General features: G+C 34.6%; 2 protein-coding genes across 6 annotated transcripts in view; one reads left to right on the plus strand and one right to left on the minus strand.

Annotated features, from left to right (window-relative positions):
- The first annotated feature begins 203 nt into the window (after window positions 1-203).
- On the plus strand, window positions 204-7,504 carry LOC110094031 (protein CHAPERONE-LIKE PROTEIN OF POR1, chloroplastic). Its single transcript, XM_020819137.2, has 5 exons — window positions 204-377; window positions 472-566; window positions 6,340-6,722; window positions 7,084-7,160; window positions 7,237-7,504. The coding sequence occupies exons 1-5, from the start codon at window positions 313-315 to the stop codon at window positions 7,385-7,387; spliced, it is 771 nt and encodes a 256-aa protein (XP_020674796.1). The 5' UTR covers window positions 204-312; the 3' UTR covers window positions 7,388-7,504.
- Window positions 7,505-9,123: 1,619 nt separating this feature from the next.
- LOC110094030 (DNA topoisomerase 2-binding protein 1) overlaps window positions 9,124-27,566 on the minus strand; it is a gene marked incomplete at its 5' end in the record, with an annotated part of 31,090 nt that continues 12,647 nt past the window's right edge. For 3 of the 5 annotated variants that reach the window (XM_028691725.1, XM_020819136.2, XM_020819135.2), the window contains 5 exon segments: window positions 9,828-10,232; window positions 15,911-16,113; window positions 16,223-16,402; window positions 16,608-17,005; window positions 17,097-17,223. In XM_028691725.1, the coding sequence (XP_028547558.1) occupies window positions 15,940-16,113; window positions 16,223-16,402; window positions 16,608-17,005; window positions 17,097-17,223 (879 nt within the window). In that variant the 3' untranslated portion in view covers window positions 9,828-10,232; window positions 15,911-15,939. 5 annotated transcript variants of the gene reach the window in all.

Below are 27,566 nucleotides of genomic sequence, written 5' to 3' on the forward strand. Positions count from 1 at the left end.
TTTGAAGTGTCACCCTCAAGTCCAGCTCACAGGCATTTTAAAGCCTTACTGATCCTGCGATATCGAGTGGATCTTGGGCTTTAATAAGCCCAACTCTGGGTCTAGTCGGGTCGGGAAGTAGGGCCCAGTTCCAGCCCAATCCTGACTTCTGCGGGGCTGGCTGGTACTGCGGAGCTTTCTTTATAATGAGCTCCTCTAATCTTCATCTCCTCTGCCTCACGCTCCACGTTTGGCGAAGAGCGAAGGTCTCCTCTTCTGGAGGCTGCCTGAGGAAAGTGGTGATTTCGTTTCTGTTCTTTGAATTATTCTAGCATGGAACGTCTTTTCCTTACAAACCCTGCAAATTTATCGTCTCCTTCTCTTCTCCGCCCCAAACCGTGAGCCACTTTAGACGAATTTTCTTTTTCTGTTATTTAAAGACTCTCTTCCGTTCTAGTTTATTGATTTTTGTTTACATTTACTTTTTTTTAGGAGCAAGCACAAGGACGCTAGAAGCGCATGCAGGTTGGGGACAAGAAGCCCTAGGTGCGCTATGGACGCTGCGCTCGGTGGAAGCTATAACTATGGTTAGCTTTTTGTTATGCAATGTGATAAACTATGTTGAATCCTGAAAGAGTTGAATTTGTTTAATCAACCTGCCACCTGGTGCTCTTTTTTTCTTTTTTTTTCTTTCTTTCTTTTTGGTATGCTGTGGTGGTTTTTCTGATGCTTATGTTATGCTGGTTGGGCGGCGGGCTGTTTATTTGAAAGTTGCAGATTGTAGGACTGAATATAGTCCTAATTATATACTAACAAGGTTTTAATGGCCTCATAGATTGAGTGCATAAGGCATGCTTGTCTTGTCAACTTTAAGATTTTATTGCTATATTTCAACATCTAGATTTGGGATAAAAATTCTGCGCCTTCAAAAAGTTCTCTCTTTTACATCGCAAGTACCGTTGTTTCCTGTAGGCTAATGTTTCAGGTCCCTGTTGTTTATACTTTTGACCAAGGAGAATAAATTTGCTTGTTAATGAACATGGTTTAAAATTGCGCAATATGAGGCTCTTCTTGAGGCCCGCCTTTGCGCAATTCCAGTAAAAAATGCCTCGATGCTTACGCCTCGATGCTTGCGCCTCAACTTGGTTGAGGCCCGCCTCGCCTCACTGGCATGAGGCTTACGCCTCATGCTATATATATTAAAACTTACATAAATCTTGAAGTAAATGCCCGATATTGAACTCTATATGAGAGGAGGAAGGGGAGAGAGCAGTTCATCATAATGATGATTCAAATGAATAACCCCTTAGTGATGACAATGCTGATGACTTATGAGTTCTTATGTGATATGTCATTGCTATTTATTTTTGGAAATTAGAATTATATGTTAATGAAAAGAATACTAGGATTCGGGAAAGATAGAATTTTGAGTTGAACTATATTTCATGTTGTCTTATTATTGGGATATTTTGATTTCACTTCATATCTTATATTTTTTTATGTTTTATATTATTCACTCATTAGTATATAAAAAATTTATCGTTTTATGTTTACGCAATCTTTTGATTTTGAGGCTTACGCCTCGCCTCATGAATGAAAAACGCCTCAAAACCCGAATACGCAATTTTAAACATTGTTAATGAATGTAACTTTTTAATGCCTTTTGTAATATTTTACCTTTAATTTTCTTGCAGAAGTGAGAGTTTGAAGAATGTTGAGTGAAAATATAGGTATTAAAGTGTTAAATGCTTCATTAATCAACATGGGAGTATTACCTATTGAAATCAAGGTAGATGATAGACTAAGGATTTGTTTGGGGGAGTTGCAACTATTTGTAACATTAGTTGTGAAATTCTTGTGAAAAAGGAAAGTTTTTAAAAGCTGTCGTGGGTATTATCGGCTCTTTCCATTCAAATTAAGTTAGACAACTTTTTCTTACAAATATTACATTCTAGCATATTTGTTTCTGAAAAAGTTCTTACCATGGAAATTTTTGAAAAACACCAAGTTGTAGCCGAGTAGAAGTGTGGTAGTGGTTTGTAAAGCAAAGCTATGAAAAGTTGTCCAGAATGCATTATAATGTGATTTGCATGTAAAATAAGTCAGGGAGTTGAAGCTTTCGATGGAGTTTTTTCTTCCTTCGTCTTCTGAACCTGGAAGAAGTTAGTGTTGAGGTTTTTATGCGGAGTTTGAGGATGAGGCTTGCACTTAAGAATTCTTTGAGAAGAAATAGCAACCTAACTACATAATGGAAATAAGACTTCAAAAAATACTTTTATTGGGAGGAAAATGAAGGACTAGAGAAAATAGAAAAAACCAATTTCTAAGATTCAGTTATAACGTGGATAGTTATAGAATTTGGCTCATTGGGGATGGAGCTTTTTGCCCTCCTTCCTAGTGTCACGCAACATCTTTTGCCTACCACAAACCTTTCTCTTACAGTCTTCTTGCATGCATCATCTTGGCAAATATTTGTGCTTTAAACGATCTCATATGGTAGTTACTTCTTTCCAACTTTATCTAAGTATAGCTTTTTGTTTATGCTTGATTAATTGATCATTATCAGCACTTTTTGTTGTTGTTTTTTTATGGCTTTCTCTTCCTCTTTCTCCAAATGAAACCCTCCTCCAATATTGGTACTAATATAAAACTCAATGGTACCAACTTCTTTTGTGGTCTTATATTTTTCATTTCCTTATTGGCTTTCATAAGAAATTTCATCATATGGATTCTCCAGTTCATGAACTACCAAATATTACTAAATATACAAAGTGGTAGACCTTAGACTATCCAATTCTCATTTGATGCTTAGATATTTCAAAAAAATTCCAAAGGGATGTGTGATTTTTTTTTGTCTTGCATGTGTTTAAAATAATAACGTCCCCTGGATATACACTCTCTCTTTGACATAGTACCTTGAAAGACAATTGGGATGAACTTCAATTTCATTCCTTCACAATTATTCCCATGATTTGGTAGAAATAAAATGAGAAATTTCTTGATGCCAAATTTCTTTTTAGTATCCATATTCAACTTCAATAATTGCTGACTAAAAGTGAGCATTACTAATTAAAACTCTTTTAGTGAGCATTACTAATTTAGTATCCATATTCAACACAATTATTTCTTGATGCCAACTTCAATAATTGCTGACTATTGATAAGTTCACAATATCTTCATGTCTCTCGCACACATTCTTCAGTTTGTTGAGCTTATTGCTCTATCTTTTGATCATGAAAATTCTTTAGGTCATTGAGCTTTCTACTCCTTTCCACAAAGAAGATGATTGGTGAAGGCGTTGAAGTTGGAGGCTTTTACTATGTCTTTGATGCTACATCGACTCCCCTCTCCACTATTTTCTCTTATTAGTTGTATACTTGTATTATTGTATTGGTCATACTTCTCACTTCATTTCAGGATTCACTCATCTTCCTTTCATATTTGTGAGTATTGCAAACACTACCATGTCTTTTTTATTCTATAAACATCTTTTAATAGTAGTGCTTTGTTTGACTTGGTTGAGGTCCAATTTCAATGTTCCTATCATATGGCTTTTTGTTACTTTGTTTTTTTAATTGATGCTTGGGTGTATTTATTGAAGTGCACAATTGTACTGAACCGAACCAAACCAAATAACAATTTGATTCGGTTGTTTTGGTTCAATTTTGGATAAATTGAAGTTCCATTGCATACTTTATTTTGTGGCTTTTATTGCTTAATACTTATTAGCATTTACAAGTAAAATCATATTATTGCAATTTACAAAAGCAATTGGTTTTTTAAAAATTTTGATTAAAAAAGCATAGTTAAAATCATATACTTATGAAAATGTAGTTAAAATCAATTGGTTACTTACCAGAAAGATGCCTCGAAAGTGCTTAATGCAATTAATGCTGAAAGCCCACAGTTCCCACCTGCGGAAAGAACATGAATAGGCTTTTATGAAGAAAGCCATCAATATGAGGCATGCAAGTTGTTCGATGAAATGCTTAGGAGAGATTTTTGTCTTAACATAGTTCGGTTTAATAAGCTTTTACATGTGCTTTGTAGAAGAGCAGTTGTCTTTGAGAGTTGCAGGCTACTTATGAAGAGGTGTGTTTCTTATTTTTTATACATAAAATATACTAATTCAAGGCCTTTGTAGAGGATGCAAGTTAAAAGAGGCTATATGTTTATTTGAATACTTGAATGCAAGTCAAAGGCATTACCTTTGGAGTTAAATAATTGAAAATGGAAATCTTGGTAATTTTGACAAAAAAATTAGCGCAAAATATAGCTACAAAATATGTAGATATTTTTAAGACAAAGTAATTTGGCATTACAATGAGTTCAAAAGGCAGATAAAAAATAGGTAGATATTTTTATAACAAAAAACATCATCCACAAATTGATATATATGAGTCCAGTCCAAGTTGAAAGCATTTCGACAACATTTGTTTACTTGTATTGGATATGCAAGTTTAGAACTTGCCATCAACCTGAAAAAATAAAACAATAAGCATTAACATTGAAGTTTGGTGCGACATAAAAGGTAAGATTAGTAATATTACCTATGCATGACCCGATCCATAGAAGCATATCTTGAAGCTTGAAAAACTTTACCAAGATATCGATTCCCTTGCAGCCTTTGACAAATTTAGAAAAATATTAACAAATGATAGTTTTTAATTTAATTTAAGTGATAGCTTATTTTGTAAAGCCAATGCAAGTTATATAATTATACATAATACCTTCATCAAATTTATCAACATTAAGAATATCCTCCTCAACATTGACTAGATCTGTTGTCATTTTTGCCTGCATCCAATCTTGAACGCATATAAGAGCTTGCTCAATCTTTAGAGACAAAGTACATCTAACTGTATCAAGCACACGACGCCGTGTACTAAAAGTTTACTCATATGCTACAATTGATTTTAGAACTACTAAAACATCTCGAGTCTTTTGATAGATGATAGAAGATCTTGGTGCATTTACTTTTCACTATGTCAAATTATCAAAAACCATCTTTCATAACTTAAGATTCTTCAGCTACTTTTTTTCTCCAAATCCATTTTGTTGTCTATATCATCTCTTTCATAATTATGTCTCTCAAACTTTTCCACCATCCTAAATGTTTTGCCACTATCTTTTAAATCACTTGTCCTTCACTTGAATATTGCCTTGACTCATATGGACTCCTTTTGAGTCTCACTAATTATCTTCAGCATGTAATCATAAAACATGTCATCCACAAGCAAGAACTCTGATCTCTAAAGATCGCGCTTCTTTTGCTTGGTGCTACCTCTGATGAGCTCCATCTCACACATCTACGACGTCCCAACCACCAACTTGTGAAATTTGCCTTCACCTTGACCACAACTAGATCTTGCTCCACACAATGCCATCCAAATCTGCCCAGATCCCGGTAACCTTGACCAAAAGAGCCTTGTATATGGTTGTAAGGCTTTGGTTTCCACAGTCCTATAAAAAAAAACCACATTTCATCTCCACTTCCATGCTTTCATGCATTCCATCCTTTGCTCGGGTCCTTCGCTTTGCTAGCTCAGATCTCCACTAATTTCTTTTTTTTTTATGTGTGTTTGCTCGACCATGAGGGCAAGGTCGTTGTGGATGGTTGGATAATGATACGAATAAATGTTAAAGGGTATTTTGTGAGTCATTTGTGGGCCTTGCGAGTTTATAGGTTATTAGGTTTATTAGATTGTTTAGTTGGTTTCTATAGGTCTTCTATTATTATAGATACCCCTCCTTAGGGGGACTTAGGGCATTCAAACATGAATGAAACTAGCTTTGATGGCTGCTCCCATCTCTCCCTCATATACTGAGTCTGAGAGTTGTAGACGTCCTCATATTGCCTAAACTCTTCTCCCTTATTAACACCTGAAGTTTTTGGCGTCATGGAATTGTCTAGTTAACCCTTTAAATGCTATTTTCTGCGTTTTACTGTTCTTTTATTGTAACACAATTAAGATGTGATTGATGAGTATCTCAATCCATTTGGGCTAACAGAGAAAACTGAAGGTAGGGAGACTGTCAATGGGGAAGGGACCAATCTTGTCCTTTTTCACCCATACTCAACTCATTGTAGGTTCTGTTGTATGATAGAAAGAAGGGATAAATGATAGAGTGAGAAAGGAGCCGGAAATATGTATGAAATGCGCTTTTTATAAGACTAAGGCATATGATTGTTGCTCCATTTTTTAGACTTGGTACTCTGTGGGACTAACTTCCAGTTTTTGATATCTTGTATGGTAAAGCTTTATTTCGCGCTAAAAATAAGATCGGATACGGTTGTTCAGTTGGTCATGCAATTTTTTTTTTCCACTGTGCATTAAACTTTTGCATATCATTTCACAGAGAATATTCTGAAATTCCCTCGAATGCATGTGTGGGATCCTTATAAGCGGCTTGGTTTGACTCGGGATGCCTCTGAAGAAGAAATTTTAGCAGCACGAAATTTCCTTTTGGAACAATATGCTGGTCATGAGGGAAGTGTCGAGTCCATTGAAGGTGCTTTTGAAAAGCTATTAATGGCAAGTTTCAGGCTGCGTAAGAAAACAAAAATCAATCTTAAAAGCAGGCTGAAGAAGCAAGTTGAGGAATCACCTCCTTGGGTGCAAAGGTTACTTGCTTATGTTGAAGTTCCTCCTGTTGACACCATCCTTAGAAGGCTTTTCCTATTTGCTTTTATGGGGGGTTGGAGTATTTTAAATTCTGCTGAGACTGGACCTGCTTTCCAAGTAAGATTTCGATCTTTCTATTTTACATCATATGCACTGTGCAGGATTTTAATTATTCTTTCATTAATTTCCTGTCTGAAAAAGCTTTGACAAACTAAATATTGCTAAGAAAACAAATATATTATGTAGGTTTTCCTATATTTTGTATCACCATGCATTCTAGTATTGCTGTTGGAAGATTGAGGCTTCGTTTGGGACAGTTTTTTTATTGCTTCTTAAATAAAAATTTTAAGAAGCAGGAAGAAAGCTGTCCCAAATTAGGCTTGAATCAATTAATTGAAGAAAAAATTTCTTAATAGATGGAAATGATAGCATATGCATAGCTTCATAGATTTTTTTTGTTTTATCCTCCTCTCTGCAGGTTGCATTGTCATTAGGATCTTGCATCTATTTTCTGAATGATAAAATGAATAATGTTCCAAGAGCTGCTATAACTGGGTAAGTGATGAATTAAATTTAGGGAATATGTTGAACTATCAGAAGCTAATCATCTACCATTATTGCTCTGTGTCAGTTTCGCAGCTCTCGCTATTGGATGGATTGTCGGTTCTACTGTGGTTCCGATGCTTCCATCAGTTCTACTGCAGCAAACTTGGAGCCTTGAACTACTCACCTCATTGGTCTCTTACGTCTTCTTGTTCTCTGCCTGCACTTTCCTAAAGTAATGAATCTACTTTTGATGAGTTAAATGTAGGATGACTCTGAAAATTTTGATTGATTTTTGCTATAACTAAAAATTATACAGAATTGGTTAATTTTCATTTACACTTTTTTATTTTTTATTTTATTTCATAATATTATATGGCAATATTTAAGCTTCCTTTGAAATATTTTTCTTACTTTTTTTTTTAAATCACAATCAAAGTTTCTGTTTGACTATTATTTTTTCACTACCTTAAAGAAATTTTGATGCTAGTAAGTTATTTTTTACATTAGCTTTTAAGAATGTTATCCCTATAATAATTTTATAATTGTTTTTTATAAAAAGTTGTAATATCTTAAATGAACTTTTACTGATCATACTATGTCCTCGTTGCTACGAGAAATTATTTTGTGTGGACATTTGATGGTACGGAGATCAATTAGAATGCGTCACATCACCCAGTACACAGTGATATCGAGCTCTGACACCGAATAAAAAAATGATGTGGAGCGTACTGATTGATCTCCGAACATCATCCGGTGTCCGCACAGAATATTTTTTCCGTTGCTTGATGGTGTAGGGAGAATGGATTGAATTTGTACTAATATCACATCTTCTTGTTAGAAGGAATGCATTATGTGCAAATATGGTGTACTAATATCACATCTTCTTGTATAGAGATGGTGGTTTATGTATTTTGACTTAGTGCGAGGATTTTTTTCTCTTCCTTGTGCCATTATTATATTGATGGATGGTCGGCTGACCATGGGACCTTAGGGATATATACAGGCATGATGGAGATTTTGGGCATTTGATGAGTCATTGATCATTATTTAAAATGGTGAAATATGAGTTTCGCATTTAGGCTCGCAATTAATGTCGTGGATATCATCGAGGATTATTTAGAAGTAGCACATCATCATCTCCTTTAAAAATTTTAGAATATTATTCTTATTTTTATGTTGATGAAAAATATTTATGAAAGACAAAAATAATTGAAATAAATGATGAAAAAATATATTGAGAGATATTGAACTCCACAGGATATGATAGGGGAGAGGTCAATTTGTTATAATGATGACCCAAATAAAAATCCCCTCTATGATAATAATATAGATGATTTCTGAATTATTAATTATTTCAACTTTTTTTTTTTAAGTTAAATATGAATGAGTAAGAAACTTTGAAATAAGGAATATGAAATTAAACTTGATGTTTTTATGTAATTTCTATATATTTTTTATTGTTTTGCTCTTGTAATATTTATATTTTAATTTAATTTTATGTAATTTATCACTTGCTACTTTGCATCTTGTACAATTTTTGATTTTATATGTATGCCAATATGTTATCCTTTAGCATATTATATATGTATTATATAAAAAATTTACTTTTAATATTTATTTTCTTAAAATATTTTTTTAAAATTTTTTAGGCTTAAGCCCAAAATGCCTTGAGATGTACTTACGCCTCATCTCATGAACGAAAAAAAGCATCAATTCTTAATTGTGCGATCTTAAACTTTGCATCTATAGATTTTTCTCATGATTGAAGTGTTATGATTTATCCAAAAAATTTTGAGGTAATAGGAAAGGCTTAACCTCGTCATTTATTAACTAAACAAGATAGCACATTCTAAAATTTGAATGCGACTCCAACTCTATTCCGAGGCCTTTGCCATGACAGATGCATTATTTCATGCAAGCTAGATCAAGAATAAAATTTACATTTATAATTATATGCGAGCTTATTAACGTGTTTCAGATATAATCCTTTGCTTCAATCCTTAGATTTGGTGTGTTATGATAATTCAGATATGTACTTCATTTGGGACGATTTTTTTACTTCTCCTTAAAGTGTTTTCCTTGTACAAAAATTAAATTTTTTTTAACTAAAAGACAGTAAAAAAATCATCCTAAATGAAACCATAATCTATTACATATTCAATGAGATTATCAACTTGGAAAGTAAGCTGGCATTATTCACACATGTTGACCTTACTTTTATGTGCATTATTTGCCAAGCATGAGGAAGGATTGTGAAGTAGGATGAATTATTCTGTGTAGACATCAAACGCCGTCCAGAACCCAATAAAAATACGCCGCATCACCTATTCGATACCGAGCTAGATACTACTATGTACTGGATGATGTGACGGCACTTGATTCGTCTCTGGACTATAAACCATCTGGTGTCCGCACAGAATAATTTCTCGCGAAGTAAAGATCTCCAATGATGAAAGCATGAGTGCATGGTACCACTGTGCACAACAATTCATTCAATGTCTTTCATGCAGTACTTAATATTAATTAGTAATGCTCACTGATATAATAAAAGAGTTTAAATTTATCATTATTATTTAGATAAATATTATAAAACATTTGATCAATATATAATCTCTTTTAATTTATTCATCTTGCTTATAAATGTCCCTCCTAATGAATCATCCATTAATGTCCTGGTTACTTAATCATCCATAAATGTTCCTCCTATTAGTAATTATCCATCTCCTCCAGGAAAAGTTTATAGCAGTCATTGGGTGAAGAGTTAAGCCAACTCTTTGTTCTATCATGAAAATATAATAGGAAAATATGTGAATTGCATTATGTATCCTAAATCTCAAAAACCAATTGAGATAAAATAATTTGGATCATCAATAGGGAAGCCGCCAAGCTAAAATTTTTAAATCATTTGTAAATAAGTTGGCTTGATTTCACACTTACTGAATATAGCGCAAGGAATTCCGATAATAGTTGGCAATATGCATAATCTCACTAGCCGAAACCAACCTTAACGGCATCTCCAGTGTGGCAAAAGCTCCTCTTTGTTCCCTGGAGTTTCTTTGGCTGTTGTTTCAATCCTTGAATCTAGAGTCAAGAGGAAGGGAAGTAAATTAGGATAACTAGGTTATAGAAGAACAACTGAAAAACAGAATATAAGAAAATGGTAAGTATAACTCAGGTTTTGTTTAAGAAAACTTTCTTCCGGCTTCTTAAAATAATTTTTTAATATAAAAAAATATTTTTTTTTCATTAACAAGCTGCTTTAAGAAGCAGAAAGAAAGCCGTCCCAAACAAAACCTCGATGTTCAAATTAAAGCTAAAATTAATTGGTATCAATATTACTATATTTAAAATCAATCATTAGAAATTGTGCTAGAAACTTGTTACGGAAAATGATTACATAGAAGTATAAGCTATCATAAAAGATATCATCCCATAGATATTGATTACTACTAACCACCAAAATTAAATTAACAGTGAAAGGATCAAATTTCATCCAAACGTTTTGTTTTTATTGAAAAAAATATATAAATTTAGGTAATTGACCAAAATCAATTATTGTAATCACATCAAATAAAATTTTCTTAAAAAAATCTCCAAAATTATTTTAAGAAGAGGAAAAAAAAACTTCAAATCATTCAAAACACTAAATTTTTTTTATCCTTAAATAAACCATAGAGATCTTAAATTCAAAAGCCTCTGAATCCGTTGAAATGAACAACTAATTTGGACAGCCTTGCATCCAAGCAACTTAGCACCATGTTTAAGCTACCACATAGCTCTACCTACTCCCTTGTTTTCATGAAATTTGTGATTTAGACTCCAAGAAACTTTTAGGAAACTGACCACCTCACAGCAAAAACAGCAATAACAAAGAGAATACTCAGCAGAAATCAGCAGCAAAACTTCTTATTTCAGCACAACAAACCAATAAACAAGTAGATATACTATTCGAGAGGTAGAAAGGCAGATCGGCTCTTAACAAACCCTAGGCGCCGCTAGGAATAACTCCAAAGAATACTACAGCAAAACACTCAATCATGAAAGAAAATAAAACAACCTAATTACCCTTAAATAAACCTTCCTATTTCCCTCCCAAATATGAATTCAAATCAGCTCTCTTTCCTTAAATAAAACCTTCCTAATTCCCTCCGAAATCTGAATTCAAATTAGCCCTCTTTCCCTAAATAAATCTTTCCTGATTTTCTCTCAAATCTGAATCTAAATCAGCCCCATTTTCCCTAAATAAACTTACCTAATTCCCTCCCAATATTAATTTTCTATGGTAAGTAATTAAATGTGGAATTATTCCCCTTTCAGTCCCTTTCCCTTCTTGCTTGCCACCCATGCTAGTGGAGCCCACATGCTCAGCCGCCGGTCCATCAAACACCCAAACTAGCACCATGGTGTAGCTGATCTATATGAAAATAAGCTAAGAAAGATAATGATTTGGGCAATGTAGAACCAAAATAAGCACTATAGTGCCTACTATTCAACTCACAAAATAGAGAAGATAGAGAATTATAATGAAGTGCTAGAGACGATGCCACAACGCCTAGTTTTCTATTAAGAAGAATGGACCGTTGTACTAGCACCATGTAGGTGTCGTGGTGCTAACCTTTCAAAAAAAGTAAAAAACACACCATTGCTCCCCATATAGAATGCAATCAGCCACCAAAATACTCACCTTTCGAAAGCAATACGTGCTCCAAAATGTTGATTTAAGTTCAAATTTTGCTAATCCACCTAATAATCATTAAACAGAAATTAGTGCATAGACAGTACTTAAGAATTTTAAAATTTATGGAAAAACAATATGAAGATATAGTTTGCAACTATCAATTAAAAAAGATAAGTACTCATCCAATAGGAACTTTGACTAGAGTTTAAACTAGGCTTGAGCAAGGCCAAATAATTTGACTTAGTTGGGTTTTAGGGGCTTCTGTAGTTATCGAAGGTCTAGGGTTTCTAAGTATTAAAATGGTCTAGCTAAGATGCAAAGTCCATTGGATTACGCCTAAATCATTAGCTTTGACCAAACTTAATATATTAGACCTAGACTTTGCTAGTGGACCTAGTTGGGTCCCTTAAGATCGAAGGTTTAAGGTGATGTGGAGGGGTCCTACACTACCTAACGTGACTCAAGTCTAGCTAGTTTAGCTTAGGGTTAGCTCAATGCTAAGGCTTTGGTTAGTTGAACTAGTTTAACTAAAAATCCTACATTAACTTGATGCAACCCATTAGATCTAGGTTAACTAATTCAGTCAAAATTAAGTTTACCGTCAAGGTTAAAAGTTCGTGAGCCTATTTTGTTTATCATGAGGCTAGCCAAAGTATGCTCTATTTACCGCATAGTAGATTTGGATTTTAGGTTGATTCAATCTCATCTGGCTGGACATCACCTAGCCTAGGTCTCTTAATATAGATGAAGGTCAGCATGACTACATGTGCATTCAATGTGTATTTGTTAGGGTCAAAGTGTTATAAATGGCCTAGTAAGATCATTGATGTAATCAAAAGAGGAGAGCTGAGTCAAACCTAGTAGGGCACATTATGTGTTAAGCTACATTAAATTGACTGAGCAAGGAGAGCGTATTGATCAGGTCATTGACTTGATCAAAAGAGCTAGATAACATAGTAAAGACAATGAAAAATAATAAGGTCATTGACCTAAATCAAAGAAAGGCTTACGTCACAAATAGGATATGGTAACTCATGCACTAGATGTAGAGCATAAGATTAGATCTAAGTAAGAATGTCAATAGAATGCCCTAAGCGCAGGCCTAATAAGTGTGGTTGATACCACAGTAAAAATGCTAGGAAAGAATAGAATACCCTAAGCTCAAGCCTAATAAGTGTGTTTGATACCATAGTAAATAAGCCGGGAAAGAATGGCTAAATAGTTTGTGCGTATTCTAAAGACTCGGTAAATTGAGATTTACTTTAGAACTAACCCAATGAGGAATATTTAATACCTAAGTGGATAATCCATGAGGCATATTAGATTGTCTCTAACTTAAGTGAGAATAAGTGTAAGGTCCTTATAGGGTGTATTTAATACCAAAAGCAATGAATCAAATATATGATAGGATCAAAACGACATATCCTAGATAGACCTAGTGAAGGTAATTAAACTAAGTATGACACACATGAATCTAGTGTGTGTTCCCAAAATGATGTTAATAAAGGAACCATAACATTTGGGCCGTATTGATGAAATACATAGCATATGTTAGTCTAGATGATGAGCCCTGTTTGGAGTCATCTCATTTAATATGATTTAACAGTAAAGTTTTTCCAATTAATTATGGTTGTGCCTAGGATATTATCCTAGGAAATGCGCTTGATGATTACCTTAAGGCTAGTTTCTTAACCAATATTTCACTAATTATGTCTAAGAAAACATCATAGAGCTTTCTCTTAAGGTATTAACCCAAGGCTAGTTTCTTGCCAGACTTCTCTGTTTATATCTAAGAGTTCATTTTATACTTGTTGCTTAAGGAATTACCTTACGACCAGTTTTGATGTGATACCAATTGAATACAAGAATTGCAAATCAAGAGATTAATAAAAGTTGTTAAATTTGCATACTAGCAATAAAGTCTAGCGTACTCAAGTAGAAGTTCAAGAAGATGTCATGAGAAATTAAGCCATAGCATTCGATTACACTTGGAGATTACAAGAACTTTGCAAAAAGAATAACCAATAGAAATCTAAATAATGCAAATAGCCATGACAAACAAAGCCTCACGTTTAAAATATAGATCCTTCACCTTGAGATCCTTTTAATCAACTCTTAAAAGTGGAGGTTAGCGGAAGAGGATCGTTAGCAAACTTAGATATACCACTAGTATACAAGTGATGTCGAGAGGACTCGTCGTCGGGGAAGAAGCGGGAGTTGGAGAAGCGGGTGGATGGCCGTGGATGGTCCACTCGTAGTCCGAGAACTGATCGTCGATGATGTCCACGAGGGTGAGGAGGATTCAGTTCAAGTAATCTTCAACTGTGTCGTCAAAACCAAACCCGACGTCGAAGAATGGTGATCGAACGATGTGGATGTCTCCGTAGACGTCGAACATGAATCCGTGATCAACTTCGGGATCCGCCATGCATAATCATGGGAGATCGTGGCGTCGAGGTGGTGTAAAGGTGGAAAAAAAATGTCACCTAGGAGAGGTGTAGCCAAGGGGACGAGAGGGGCAAGGGGCTTGGGTGGTGAGGAAGAGGGGAGGGGACGGTTGGGCTAGGTGAAGAATTGAGAGCACTAACTAGAAATCTGAATTTGAATTCCAATTAGATGAGATGGGAGGGAAATTAATTTGAGAATTCAAATTAATCCCTTAATGGGGCCGGCGGTTTAAGAGGAATAAAGGGGATTGATTGGGGAGCAATTAATAAAATATGAGAGAGGTTATACCCAATGAGGGGCCGGCCACATAGAGAGGGGGAAGAGATTAGTAATCATAAGTAGGGTGGGGCCCATATTACTAATCAAAGATTTAATAAAATCTGAAGTAAATTTTATATTTGTAAGAAGGAAAGTTTCCAAATAACGGGGCTAGCAATTAGAAATAATTTGAATTTAACATTCAAATTGAAATCCAATTAATATGGAAGCCTTAAATCAATGAGTTATTTTAGGAAAACATTCAAGGCCTCATGAAACAATTTTGAATTTCAAATTTGAAAATCTAAGAGGGGGGGCCTGTGGCTAAAACAAGGAGCTGGGGCTAGGGGCGGGGAGGGAGGCCGGCGGGAGGTGACTGCCAAGGGGCCGGCGGTCTGGATGGTCCAGTAGGGACAGCGACAAGGGGAATTTTGGGGAGGGGAAAGAGTTCGGCTAGGTGGGGGGAAGAGAATTGGGTTCCGGAAGAAGTAGAAATTGTTGGATCTACTAACCTTGTACCACACCTCCGATAGAACTCACAAAGAGATCTACAAGAGTCTCCTCCTCAAGAACTCACAAAGAGAGCTTGGAAGGTTCACGAACTCACGAAGAGATCAAAGAGAAATTCATTCAATAAATCATCAACTAATTCCTTCTTACATGACATGAGGCCTCTTATAAGTGGGCCAAAATAAAATAAAACTGAAATGACACAAATGCCCTCAGGGCTACATAAGTGACTCAATGCCCACAGAGGCAAACTGGGAAAAGAAATACAAGCATAAATAAAATGCAAATAAATCAGAAATATAGGCTCTGGATCGTAGTCGTCGATCTGCATCTCCGGCGATGGTACACGTGACGAAATCTGATGTCCTCATCAAGTTTCTTATCCAGGTTTTCCTGGTTGTGCCAAAGAATTTATCCAAGCATTGTGATTAGGTATAACCTCAAGAATAGTTTATTACCACGCCTTCCCTAATTCTAACTATGAGAATACACTAGAACTTTTTTTTAAAAAATAAACCTAAGTCTAAGATCCTAAGAGACTTCTCTTATGATGCCTCGAGGAATATTTTAGAACTTGTGCTTTAGGGTATATCCCAAGACAAATTCCTAACCCAAGTTTCCCGGATTGTTGCCTCGGGACTGATTACTTTATCTGCAGCCATATAAATTTAAAAATAATAATTTAAAAAAAAAGATCACATACAACTTACCTTTCTTCTGCACCCATATTCACGGAGTCCCCAAGAGTAATAAGAACAAATAATTATAACTAATCATATAACTGGAATGTCATAATCATGTTATAATCATATAACTGGAATGTCATAATCATGGAAGCTTCAAATAAATAAAACCTTTTACTTACCTCAACTTGAGCAAGCATCCATGAAACAACTAACGGAAACGTTGATAAAGCATCCGAAGATCCCTACAGTGAATGCAGGTCCATGGAATCAATGGAGGATCTAAACAACAAGAATGCACCCACTGAGTCTGGCAGATGTGACAACTCAAGAGAAGATCCTCTGGCTCACGATTTTGGCATTCAAAACAAATTGAATCTGAGTGCTTAATATATTAACACAATAAATAGTTAGTGTGACCTACGGGATAACTAAAGTTCATCAAAATTTGATATCAGAAGAAAAAGTAGATAAAATAAACTGCAAATTCTTACTGAGGTTCTGAAGGTGTCATATCTATTGCCTGGAAGACAAAAAATGTCCTGTTTTGATGAGCTGCAGGGAATGCTTTCGGAGAATATCTTTTGCTCGGAAGAAGCCAGCTCCTCAAATTTTGTAATGCTTGTGAAATTCGCTTTGCAAAGAGGGCATGTTGATAACTTTCCTCTTAAGGCCTAAGAAATTAATCTCATCTGTTATAACAGTAACGTATGCTTCATTCTTACTAGCAAAGAGGGCATGTTGATAACTCCCTTGACAGTTTCAACGGAGGTAGGTAAAGCCAAGAAGAAATAGGATATATATATACTTGCACAGATGCAATGGACGCATTAAAGGTAAAAGTGATACGAAATTGAGAGAGAGAAAGAGTGATCATACCATACAATCAGACCACTCCTTAATACAGGAATAACAGAATCGGTGTCCACATGGCAATACTCCTTTTAAAGAGCAAAATTCTGTCCAACAAATTACGCATGACAGTTCAGCCTGCTGATCTAGACCGCTAGGTGCACTTAGTGCATCGCAGTCTCCAGCTTCGCAAAGGTCAGTTCCTCTTACTTCTACAGAATTTATTGTTTTCGAATCTTCTTCAACAGTAAGCACATGGCAGCTCTCGGAGCTGTCCGAATCTACCAAATTAGAAAAGTCATTTGTTTCTACAATGCCTTCTTCATGCTCTATTCTTCTGCTTCCATCATTGTCATAGAGTATTGTTTCTGAAGCCTTTTCTAGAGCAAATGATGCAGACTTGCTCCTCAACTTATCAAGATCCACTGATATGTAATTAACAATCAGGAGAATAAGAATCTCCTACTAAATTAGAATGTTCCACATAATTTAAAATGGCACAGTTTGGAAACTTACCAGGTTCCGTGATCTTTACTGCATGACTACTTTCATCAGTAGGTTTAGCAAAAATTTTGCCATTAGCATCATAATGGAAGTTTCTCCTGTGGCTTAATCTTGTTGATGAACGAGAACTGCACTCAGGCTATCCAAGTGAAAATTAAGTGCAATAAGACACAATTAGACATGAATTTTAATTTCATCATGAAAATTGTATCACTTTGGCTTATTAAACTTATTAAAAGCGAAGAAAAAGGTTCTTGAAAATCCTAAACAGTAGCATTACTCCAACTTCATCAATTTAGAGCATGTTAACCATACCTTGTTCTCACATAGGTGCAAATGATATTAAATGTGTTATTAGATCAAAACAAATCCTAATTTTGTAATATGATTTATGAGGCATCAAAAGAAACGTGATAATATGAATTGTATCAAGCATCTAAATTGTCAAATCAAAATGAGACGGAGCAGAGAAAGAAAGGGGTGGGTGTTCAATGGGAGAGTAGCGGAGGGGGGTTGTTTGGGTGCGTTAGAAGAAAGAATTGTCTGTTGATATTGCCATGCATTACATAATATCATATACCAATTAAAAGGCCAAGATATAAAGTAGCAAAAATAATCTTCATAATACTTCTGATCAAGCTAAACATTTTATTTGACTCTTCATAAAAGATTTAAAAACTAATAATAGATTATTTTAATAAGATTATTTTTGTTCTTTTAGATTCACATCGAAATAAGAATTACCTTTAAATTCTGTATCGAAGTATTTGAGAAATGTCATAGGTAATGTAAAGTGATGATTTTACTATATATGTGTTAATAATTTGTTATCAAGTCTTGACAAGAAAAAATAATCAAATTCAGTGGGAGAATGTCCAAATATATGTAGGCAGCCTAATGCGCATGCAAATAATTACATATGAGCAAATGTATATTACGTGCATATATTATATATCTAAACTACATTAGTTATTTTTTGATGGTTTATCCTTTAAAATTGATGGCATACACCAGCAATAAATGGAAAAACTAAATTGAAATTGGATTAATTCTTTCCTTATGTTACTACATTATAAATTTATCTACCTGATTATATTTCTTTGGACCAAGGTTGATACTTCATGTTAAACATTTGTGATTCGTTGCTTCAAAATTTTCTTTTTCAATGCAATTTTAGTCTACTGGAAAGCTTAATTAAAAATAACAAATAATAATAATTAGATTTCAAGCCAACTTTAGTTCCAATCAATTTAATTCAAAATTATGTCTAAAACAATTGAGTTCAGCCCAATATCAAATAAATATATACTATTTATCTGGTTTGGTTCTCTTAAGTTTAATTTGTCAACAATCATAAGTATGACTTCTATGAAGAGTGAGAAATGTTTAAATCTACCCTTCTCTATTGGCATCCCATCGCAAGCATCCCCTGTTTTATTATGCTCACCCGAGGTTGTGTTCTCATGGCACGTGCTAGCGTGTGCTGCTCACCTACCCTTGCGAACAACACTTGGACTCGGCCCATGTTGCTTGCCTATGCTCTCCCGCATTTGCAAGTCATGCTCGCATCTTTCATTCCACACTAAAGTGCTTCCTTGTGAAAAGTTTGATCGTTCCAGCAATTCCCCTTAGGGGTTCTTCCTTGGTTGTTAAGGCCTTCTAGCATCGGTCTCCTACGCCTAGCATATGCTCCGATCACATTACCTTCATCGTAGATGGTGTTGTCACCAATTTTGTTCATCAACTAAGCTCCCCTTCTTCGCATGTTCCTCACATTCCCTCCTTCAAAATCGCTCTCTTTAAAACCTTTGCTTCCTTGTCTGTATTGATTCAAGCTTGTAGGCATTCAAACTCAATGTCTCCATTCCCAACTAAATCCACACCAACCCTCAGTCATTTTCCCCTCAATGCTTAGCATAAGTTGTTCCCCTAGCTCAGGTTGATCCTTTGTCACCATCTATTTGGATGGCCTCTATTTCCCCTACAAATCCTCCTTCATAGTATCTATGGTTGTTGCTCCTCCTTTTCCTTATACTTCTCGATCATTCGCTGAAATTATCAAAGGGATGAAGGCTTTTAGATTTCAATGGCCATCATCCAATAATTTCTTTTTATTTTTAAAACAAGAATAGACTTCAATATTTTAGTGGCCATCATTCAACCATTTTCTTTTATTTTTTCAACTCAGGCCCGCTTCAACACATTTTTCATGATAAACTAGCTCTTATTTTCGTTGAAACTGAATTTTTCGAGCTAGTCATTCCAATATCTATCTCTATTGTAGTCAAGATCTCTTCAAACCGCCCCAACCTTTAGATTATATGTAGATTTGTTTCAAGCTTGCATTTGACCAACAACTTCTATGACGGACTTCTTGATTATCGTCACATCCTCCTCATATTATCTTGACAAACAAATTACTCTAGACTTTTCTCACAGTGATCCTGCTATATGAGTAGCTATTTGATGTGCACATTAAAGTGGTGTTGTTACTTTGACACATATGAAAATGCCTATTACTCATATTTGGTTTGCTTTTCTACGGCTTTGTTTACACTGCTTCAACCAATCCACCTTATATTCTTTGGGTTCTAATTTTTGGTAAATCCTTGCATGTGAATGTTGCAACTACCTGATTTTATAGGCCGTCTGTGACTAGGGTTCAGGGTAATATTCATGTTACTATTCCTCTTGATAAGAAGGTTTTGATTGTCACCTCCTCTTACGATTATTAGTAGAATGTTGAATATGAAGGTACAACTTTTTATTCTCCTTGTAAAATTTTTTTACACGACTCCAAATACTTCAAGGCTCACCTGTAACTGAGAAAATTACCTGATATTGATTCTTACATTGAAGAATAAAGGGGCCTAGAAATTATCATAATTTATCTTAATTTATGAATGCATGTAATTCCTCCTACTAAAAGATCAGCTTTGCACATAAAATTTGGAATCAACTTTGGAACCAATTCCATTGTCATCATCAAAGCAGAGCCTTCAGATTCATTGCTATCCAAATAGGTGATCATCACCTGATATGGAAGCAAGTACATTGATCCAAATCATCCAATTGTAACTACCCCTTAGCCCCATCCTAATGTTGAGGATGTTGATGACATTGATTTTGAGTAGTTTAATGATTCGAAAGAAAATAATTCAAGCGCAAAAGCTCAAGTGGAAAGCAGGTTTCAAATCCTGCTCATGATAAGGGGTAAAAATATAGAAGAAAATTTTCATCATTCACTAAGATTCACCAAGCTACAAGGCACTAAAAAATGAGTGGTTAGGAATTTTCTTATCTATCAAATGAAAATTTTCTTCTACAACAACATCAAGTCTTTATCACACTACGTGGAGTTGGCAACATGAATTATTTTTCTTCATTGTTTCATGTTAAGAGTCAAATTCTCATTTAAATCCAATAAAATAGGTCATTTCCGATACTTTATAACGAAGAATTTTTAGGTCTATCTCTACCTTTCTTAACATAGGTCAAATCTATGTACCTATGTCATCATATTATCCATAATTTTATTTTATTTTTTATTTGACTATTCCTTATAATTTCTTCATGTTGTACTCATTTAAAATTTTCAAAAAAAAAAAGAGATTAGAATTTTTTTATTTTTTGGTTAAGCAGATCATAGATAAGTTATAGAAATCAATAATAGCGTGACATTAAGATTAGGTATGCCTACCAATATTTAAGAAAAATATATATTTTTTAACTAACACAACAATTATTTAGATCTAAAAACCTTTACAGAATGTTTAAGTAATTTTGAGAATAAAGCATGATACTATGGTGCACTTAAATGTGCTTTAAAAGTCAAGAACATATTTACAAGTCCAAATATCAAAATTCATCAAACATAACATATCAAAGAAAGTAAAACAATAGTACACACATCCCTTTAACACATTTCATATTAAAATTTTTAATACCCTTTTTGGTTCCATCACAATGAAAATTTGTGCAAGAAAAAAGTTCGCATGTTTTTTCTTTCCTAATTAAGAATCATGTTTGGACAGAGTCACAGAAACTTCGCCAACCTTCTAAAGTTGTGTGACTTATGGCTATGCAAGGAGGGTATCACACAACATGTAGAGAGATTATTTTGTGATTTCTATGGGTGACTAGATATCATTGTATCACATTTATTTTTAGAATTAAGTGGTGATAATATTGCTTGCTTTCATGGTATTGATGAAGTCATGTCAATTGACAGTGTATAATCAGTATTGATCTAAATTTAGAATAAAATAATATTGGCATTCTCTTTATTACTAAAAATAAAAAAATGTGGGAATTTGGAAATCAATTCGAGATGGGGCAAATGGTCATGTGAGGTTAATATGAGTAGAGCTACTCTCCAATAAATTTTGGGAAAAATGGTAGAGCACTACTAGGATTTCATACTTGCCCTTTCTGTGGCAGTGGTGCGCTCCTTTTGCTCTCCCTCTCTTTAAGACCCCTTCCTCGCCGGTCGCTAATTTGTTGGCAGGTCTTGGTTTGCCTTCGGTGTCTACTGGATGGGCTATATACTTCTTGCTTGCCCTCACTCCTTCCCTTTGTTTGCTTGCTCTAACATGCACAAAGTTCTGTTGTTTAAATCACAAGATCTGTAAGATCTATCCCCCTTGTTGATGGCGTACACCATCAATGATCGTAATGCTTTCCAACATTTATCCTCCCAAGTTAGCCAATCTTGCATCCTACTCTCAATACCAAGGGATTGAAGTGGAAATCTATATTTATGCTACTGGAAAATACCCATACAATAGATACACTACCGTGGCAATAAATAAAATTTGAAAGCTTTGAGATACATTAGAGCTCTTGAACTTCGTTAATGATTCCCTTCTTTTCAAATTCAAATATCTTGAAGATTATGAAATGTTCAAGAATGTTGAACCTTGCTTTTTCAATAGAAAGCACTTCTAACTTAAAAAGTGCAATGGGATTTTCTCTTTATTAAGGAAGATATAATGGAAATCCCATTATGAATTAAATTTAATAAATTTTCTGTGTTGTCCAAATGAGAAATTGTTCAAGGGTCCAAGGTTGCCAGCAATTTGGCATCTCCCTTGTCACTGTAACTTGACAACAACCAAAAATTAACGTTTGAGTCTCTCGATAATCCTTGCAGCAAGCTTTTTGGTCAAGTGGAAGTGTGGAACTCATATCACCTTTCTTTTACCCCTATTCTCTCATCTCCTCGACTTATTCATGGGAAAGTTAACTTCACCAGCACTATATTATTTTTCCTATGGTTTATGCAACCAATGATGCTAGAGATTGGAACACTTGAGAGGAAGCTCTTACCCATTTTTCTCATTAGATTAACACTACCTGGATTGCTCTTGGGGTAATTAAATCCACACCCCTAATGACAAAGTGGTTGAAGTCTTCTCTTCCTCCTGAATTTTATCGAGTTTAATGATTATATTTTTTATACAAGGAACTACCTAATGTAGGTTTTTCTTTCACTTGGCATAACAACTATATTGATTTTCCAATTAGATTAAAGATTCATTGAGCAATTTGTAAAAGCAATTGGCTGGATGTGTTTCCTTGCTCTTTCCTGGCTCTTCTAACCATTCTCCTCTATTTATTAACTTGGAGATTTTCAACTTCTAAACATGGATTTCTATCTAAGTTATTGCACTATTTGTGAAGGGTATGATGAGGTTGTTCAGGAGGCCCAAACTCATTTTGTTTATGATGCTCCTATTTGTGTGTTGTTCACAAAAAATGAAATATGCCAAAGATGCACTCAAAAGTGGAATAATGCCAATAATCCTCACAACTTAACAATTGCACTCGGAGAAGAGCAAAATAGTTTATTTCAAAGGCTCAAGTTTGATCCTCCTAATAACTCCCTCTTGCTGGAGGCTAATTCCAATCAAGAAAATCTGATTAATACTTTTAGTGTGAGAATAAATGGCTTCAATAATAGGGTAAACTGGCTTGAGTTTGTAAAAGAGCTGATAACATTAAATTTCTTTGCCAAATGATAAAATGCAATAAGAACTCTAACTTCATCAAGAAAATCAACTCGTACCATGATATTCTTAACTCTTCTTTTGATATTGCTGATGAGGCTATTATGCTATTATCTTCCATTTGGATTAAGGAGTAGCACATATCCCTGCTTTGATAGAAACCTGTTGAGCAAAATAATTCCAACTGGTTTGGCTGATGCGCTAATCTCTTATTGGAAAAGACAAGTCCCTAGGAACCGATGATTTTGTTTGCTTGCTCTAACATGCACAAAGTTCTGTTGTTTAAATCACAAGATCTGTAAGATCTATCCCCCTTGCTGATGGCGTACACCATCAATGATCGTAATGCTTTCCAACATTTATCCTCCCAAGTTAGCCAATCTTGCATCCTACTCTCAATACCATTGAAGTGGAAATCTATATTTATGCTACTGGAAAATACCCATACAATAGATACACTTACCGTGGCAATAAATAAAATTTTAAAGTTTTGAGATACATTAGAGCTCTTGAACTTTGTTAATGATTCCCTTCTTTTCAAATTCAAATATCTTGAAGATTATGAAATGTTCAAGAATGTTGAACCTTGCTTTTTCAATAGAAAGCACTTCTAACTTAAAAAGTGCAATGGGATTTTCTCTTTATTAAGGAAGATATAATGGAAATCCCATTATGAATTAAATTTAATAAATTTTGTGTTGTCCAAATGAGAAAATGTTCAAGGGTCCAAGGTTGCCAGCAAGATTGGCATCTCCCTTGTCACTGTAACTTGACAACAACCAAAAATTAACGTTTGAGTCTCTCGACAATCCTTGCAGCAAGCTTTTTGGTCAAGTGGAAGTGTGGAACTCATATCACCTTTCTTTCTCTCAGCTCCTCGACTTATTCATGGGAAAGTTAACTTCACCAGCACTATATATTTTTCCTATGGTTTATGCAACCAATGATGCTAGAGATTGGAACACTTGAGAGGAAACTCTTACCCATTTTTCTCATTAGATTGACACTACCTGGATTGTTCTTGGGGTAATTAAATCCACACCCCTAATGACAAAGTGGTTGAAGTCTTCTCTTCCTCCTGAATTTATCGAGTTTAATGATTATATTTTTTATACAAGGAACTACCTAATGTAGCTTTTTCTTTCACTTGGTATAACAACTAAATTGATTTTCAAATTAGATTAAAGATTCATTGAGCAATTTGTAAAAGCAAAGGCTGTAATTCATGTCATTATTCATCCAACAATTGTGCAAAACAAAAATATATCAGACAACACTACTCTCCCTCATAAGCTTCTCAACGAATTTAAGTTTGTCTTCGAACATAGACTTTTTTATGCAAATTGATCTTGTAAGGCTTTCAATAGTATGAATCATGAAAAATTTTTATTTAGATATATAGGAATCCCTCTATTTTTTCAATGGGTGTGGGCCTATAACACTAAATTGTCATTCTCTATTATAATAATAGTGAGCTGAAAGGATTCTTTAATTCATATAATGGTCTTCAACAAGATTATCCTCTTTCGCCTTTTCTTTTCACCATAGCCATGGATTGCTTCTCCTTTATTCTGGGTGACTTGGTAGACTACCATATTCAAGCCCCCATCTTTGCTCACCCTCCTAATATTGGCATCTGAATGGATGATCATATGATTTTCGGGAAGGCTGAGAAACTGACATTGCATTCTCTTCCAAACTCTATCCATCAAGCTTTTGAACATTGAAATAATAGAAGAAGTGATTCAAGATTCTAGGGATCAACCATGGTTGAAGGTTGATCCGAATGATAAACAAAATGAAATGATACATTGTTTAAATGGCTTAAGCAATATAGTAATGACGCAAATATGTGACAAGAATATAATAATAAGCTTAAGACCCAAAAAAATCTATAGCTCTCTGAAAAGTCCAAAATTCTGGTCCCTAACTGTTCCTTGTCACCCTATATTTATAGGGTTTTGGGGCTAGCAGGTAAAGCTACACAAAAAGGCAAAAATGTGGGCTACATGCAAATGCTCGTACAATGATATAGGTTGGCTTATGACTCATGGCACATCCTGATCACTCTCAGGAAAGAGGGCAAGTCCTAAAGAGGAGCTGACAAATAGCCAGAGGGTTATCTCGTGAAGTCAATGAGTGATATGAGAGACTCGGCATCACCGTGTTGATGAAGACAAGTTGAAGTGAGAGCTTGGATTGTGGGTTCCTGAATCTAAAATGAGTTATAGCTGAATGAGTGACAAATTGTCGAGGTGGACGCTTTCCTGTAAACAAGTTTGGTAAGCTTGGCTAGCTCAGAGAGTAAGAGCTTGACTAAGATGAATGATGATAATATGTTTTCCCGTTTAAACAACCTTATGGTAGCCCAGTGTATGACGAGTTCTTCGAGAGGATGGAGGCGAATGGTGCCTTCTCCTCTGACAAATTCCTCTTATAACCATTAGTGAGTTTGCTAAGGCATCAGCTCCTGAGAAGGAATATCCTTGCTACGAATCAGCTAGTACATGTGAAGATACTTGTGAAGGCAACTAAGGATATATAATAATATATACAATATGACTTACCCCTACAAAAAATAAAATTTTAATTTTTTTTATCAACCAAAAAAACCCAGAAAAGAAATTACACAAGTTCTTATCAATCAAGAAAGTATTTATAAACAAACTAATTTTGGATCAATTCTTTTACAATTTTCGCATTTTCCTTTATTTTGGACCATTTTTCTTTCCCCATTCTTCAAAGCCTTCTCAAATCATATTACAATTTTAGAATTTCAACCTAATTAATCTTGTATTTGAATACTTGAAGATTTAACTTACAAAATAAGGAACAAAATCAACAAATAATTGAAGCATGGAAATAAGGAATGAACTCGAGACTCTGAAAGGCTAAGCTGTCGACAAAGCAGGAAGATGAGAACAATCGAACTCGAAGGTTGAGCCGTCATTGCCAACAAACATGTGAATTGTCGAAGGGGCTGAGGGCAAGGGGACGAAGCTGCATATTTAGGGAGATGATATCAAGCTACCAAGAGTTTTGAAAGATTCAAATTGTTTTAGCATTAGGATTCTTTTAGGTTTAAGTTTTAACATTTTATCTACTCTAAATCCATATAAATGTTAACCGTCTACTCAAAAATATATGGTCATAATTTCATCCCTTTAATGACCATGTGGTTCAATTAAATCCCCGCTAGTTCTAACCAGTTGAAGTCCAATTTTTATTTCTAGCGGTTCAATCGATTGACAAGAGTAACCATGGAACCAATTCACGATTCAACCGACTAGCGCGGTCCAATTTTTAAAACAATGTTACCCATTTATTTTATAAATGAATTGGGCTTAGTATTAATTATTCTAAATCTATTTTTTATTATTTTTTTATTTTGTTAATGACTCCTTGGGATTAGGAAATATGTTTGGGATTCAGATTAGTTATCTCCCTATTAATTATTCAATGAACCTTCCTATTGTTGGTCAAATCTTACTGAAGATCATAGCTTATTTGATAAACTTCAAAGAGACTTGTTTGTTAAAAGCACAAATTATTGTCCATGGTTGATAAATTTCAATTGTTTAGATCCTCCATCCTCAATTATCTCACCCAATGGTTATGTTCAATTTCCTCCCTCAATTTGTCAACAAAAAGCTCACTTCTACTATGTTTAGATTCCTCTTTGATGGAGAAGGCATCAAAAAGTGCACTAAATTTATTTTTTTCTCACCACTCTTCCTAGGGACAAAGTGCAGACAAGCCTCTCCTTCATTTGTTCTCTTAATTCAGCTAGTAAAATGAAATTGGTTTGGCAACTGCTCAACTGAGACGGCATCAAAGCAACATAAGAAATTGTGGACAATTAATCAATAGCAGGTAGAAAGGAGAGCATATGTCATCGTTCTTGACTTCAAGTTAATATATGAAATTGTAAGGTCACGATCTTAGCATGGATGCACCCTATACGAGATCCATACTAAATGGAAATGTCATAGATTGAAAGATATTTTGATCCTCTATATGATCAAAGAGTTGATAAGTAAGATTATATCCTAGATTTGTGTTAGATCATTTTGCCCATTGGGCTGATAGATGAAGCCATTAAACTTCTAGATCCATGTTGTTGGAAATCAAAACCAGGATCTAGATGGCTCTAAGGCTGGAATTGGATGTAATCTGAGCTAGACTATTGGATTTTAGTTGATACTTCAAGATTGGAGCTTGACTCTATAAATCTGATTGTAGAGTCTTTATATATTTTGAAGTAATTCTATTTTCTAGATCTGGAAGTATCATCACTTCATCCTACCCGCTTTCACAAAGATTGTACAAGCATGAATCTTGGAGCCATTGTTTGGATGATTAGATTAATTAGTTCATTATATTCTTATAAGGGCATATCAAGTCCATAAAAAAGAAGATGCATTAAGTATTAAAAAGTCTCAATTTGTGTAAACTCTAACAATTTTTTTATGTA

This window comes from Dendrobium catenatum, unplaced genomic scaffold, assembly GCF_001605985.2.
Source record: "Dendrobium catenatum unplaced genomic scaffold, ASM160598v2 fragScaff_scaffold_156, whole genome shotgun sequence".
NCBI classification, from domain to species: domain Eukaryota; kingdom Viridiplantae; phylum Streptophyta; class Magnoliopsida; order Asparagales; family Orchidaceae; genus Dendrobium; species Dendrobium catenatum.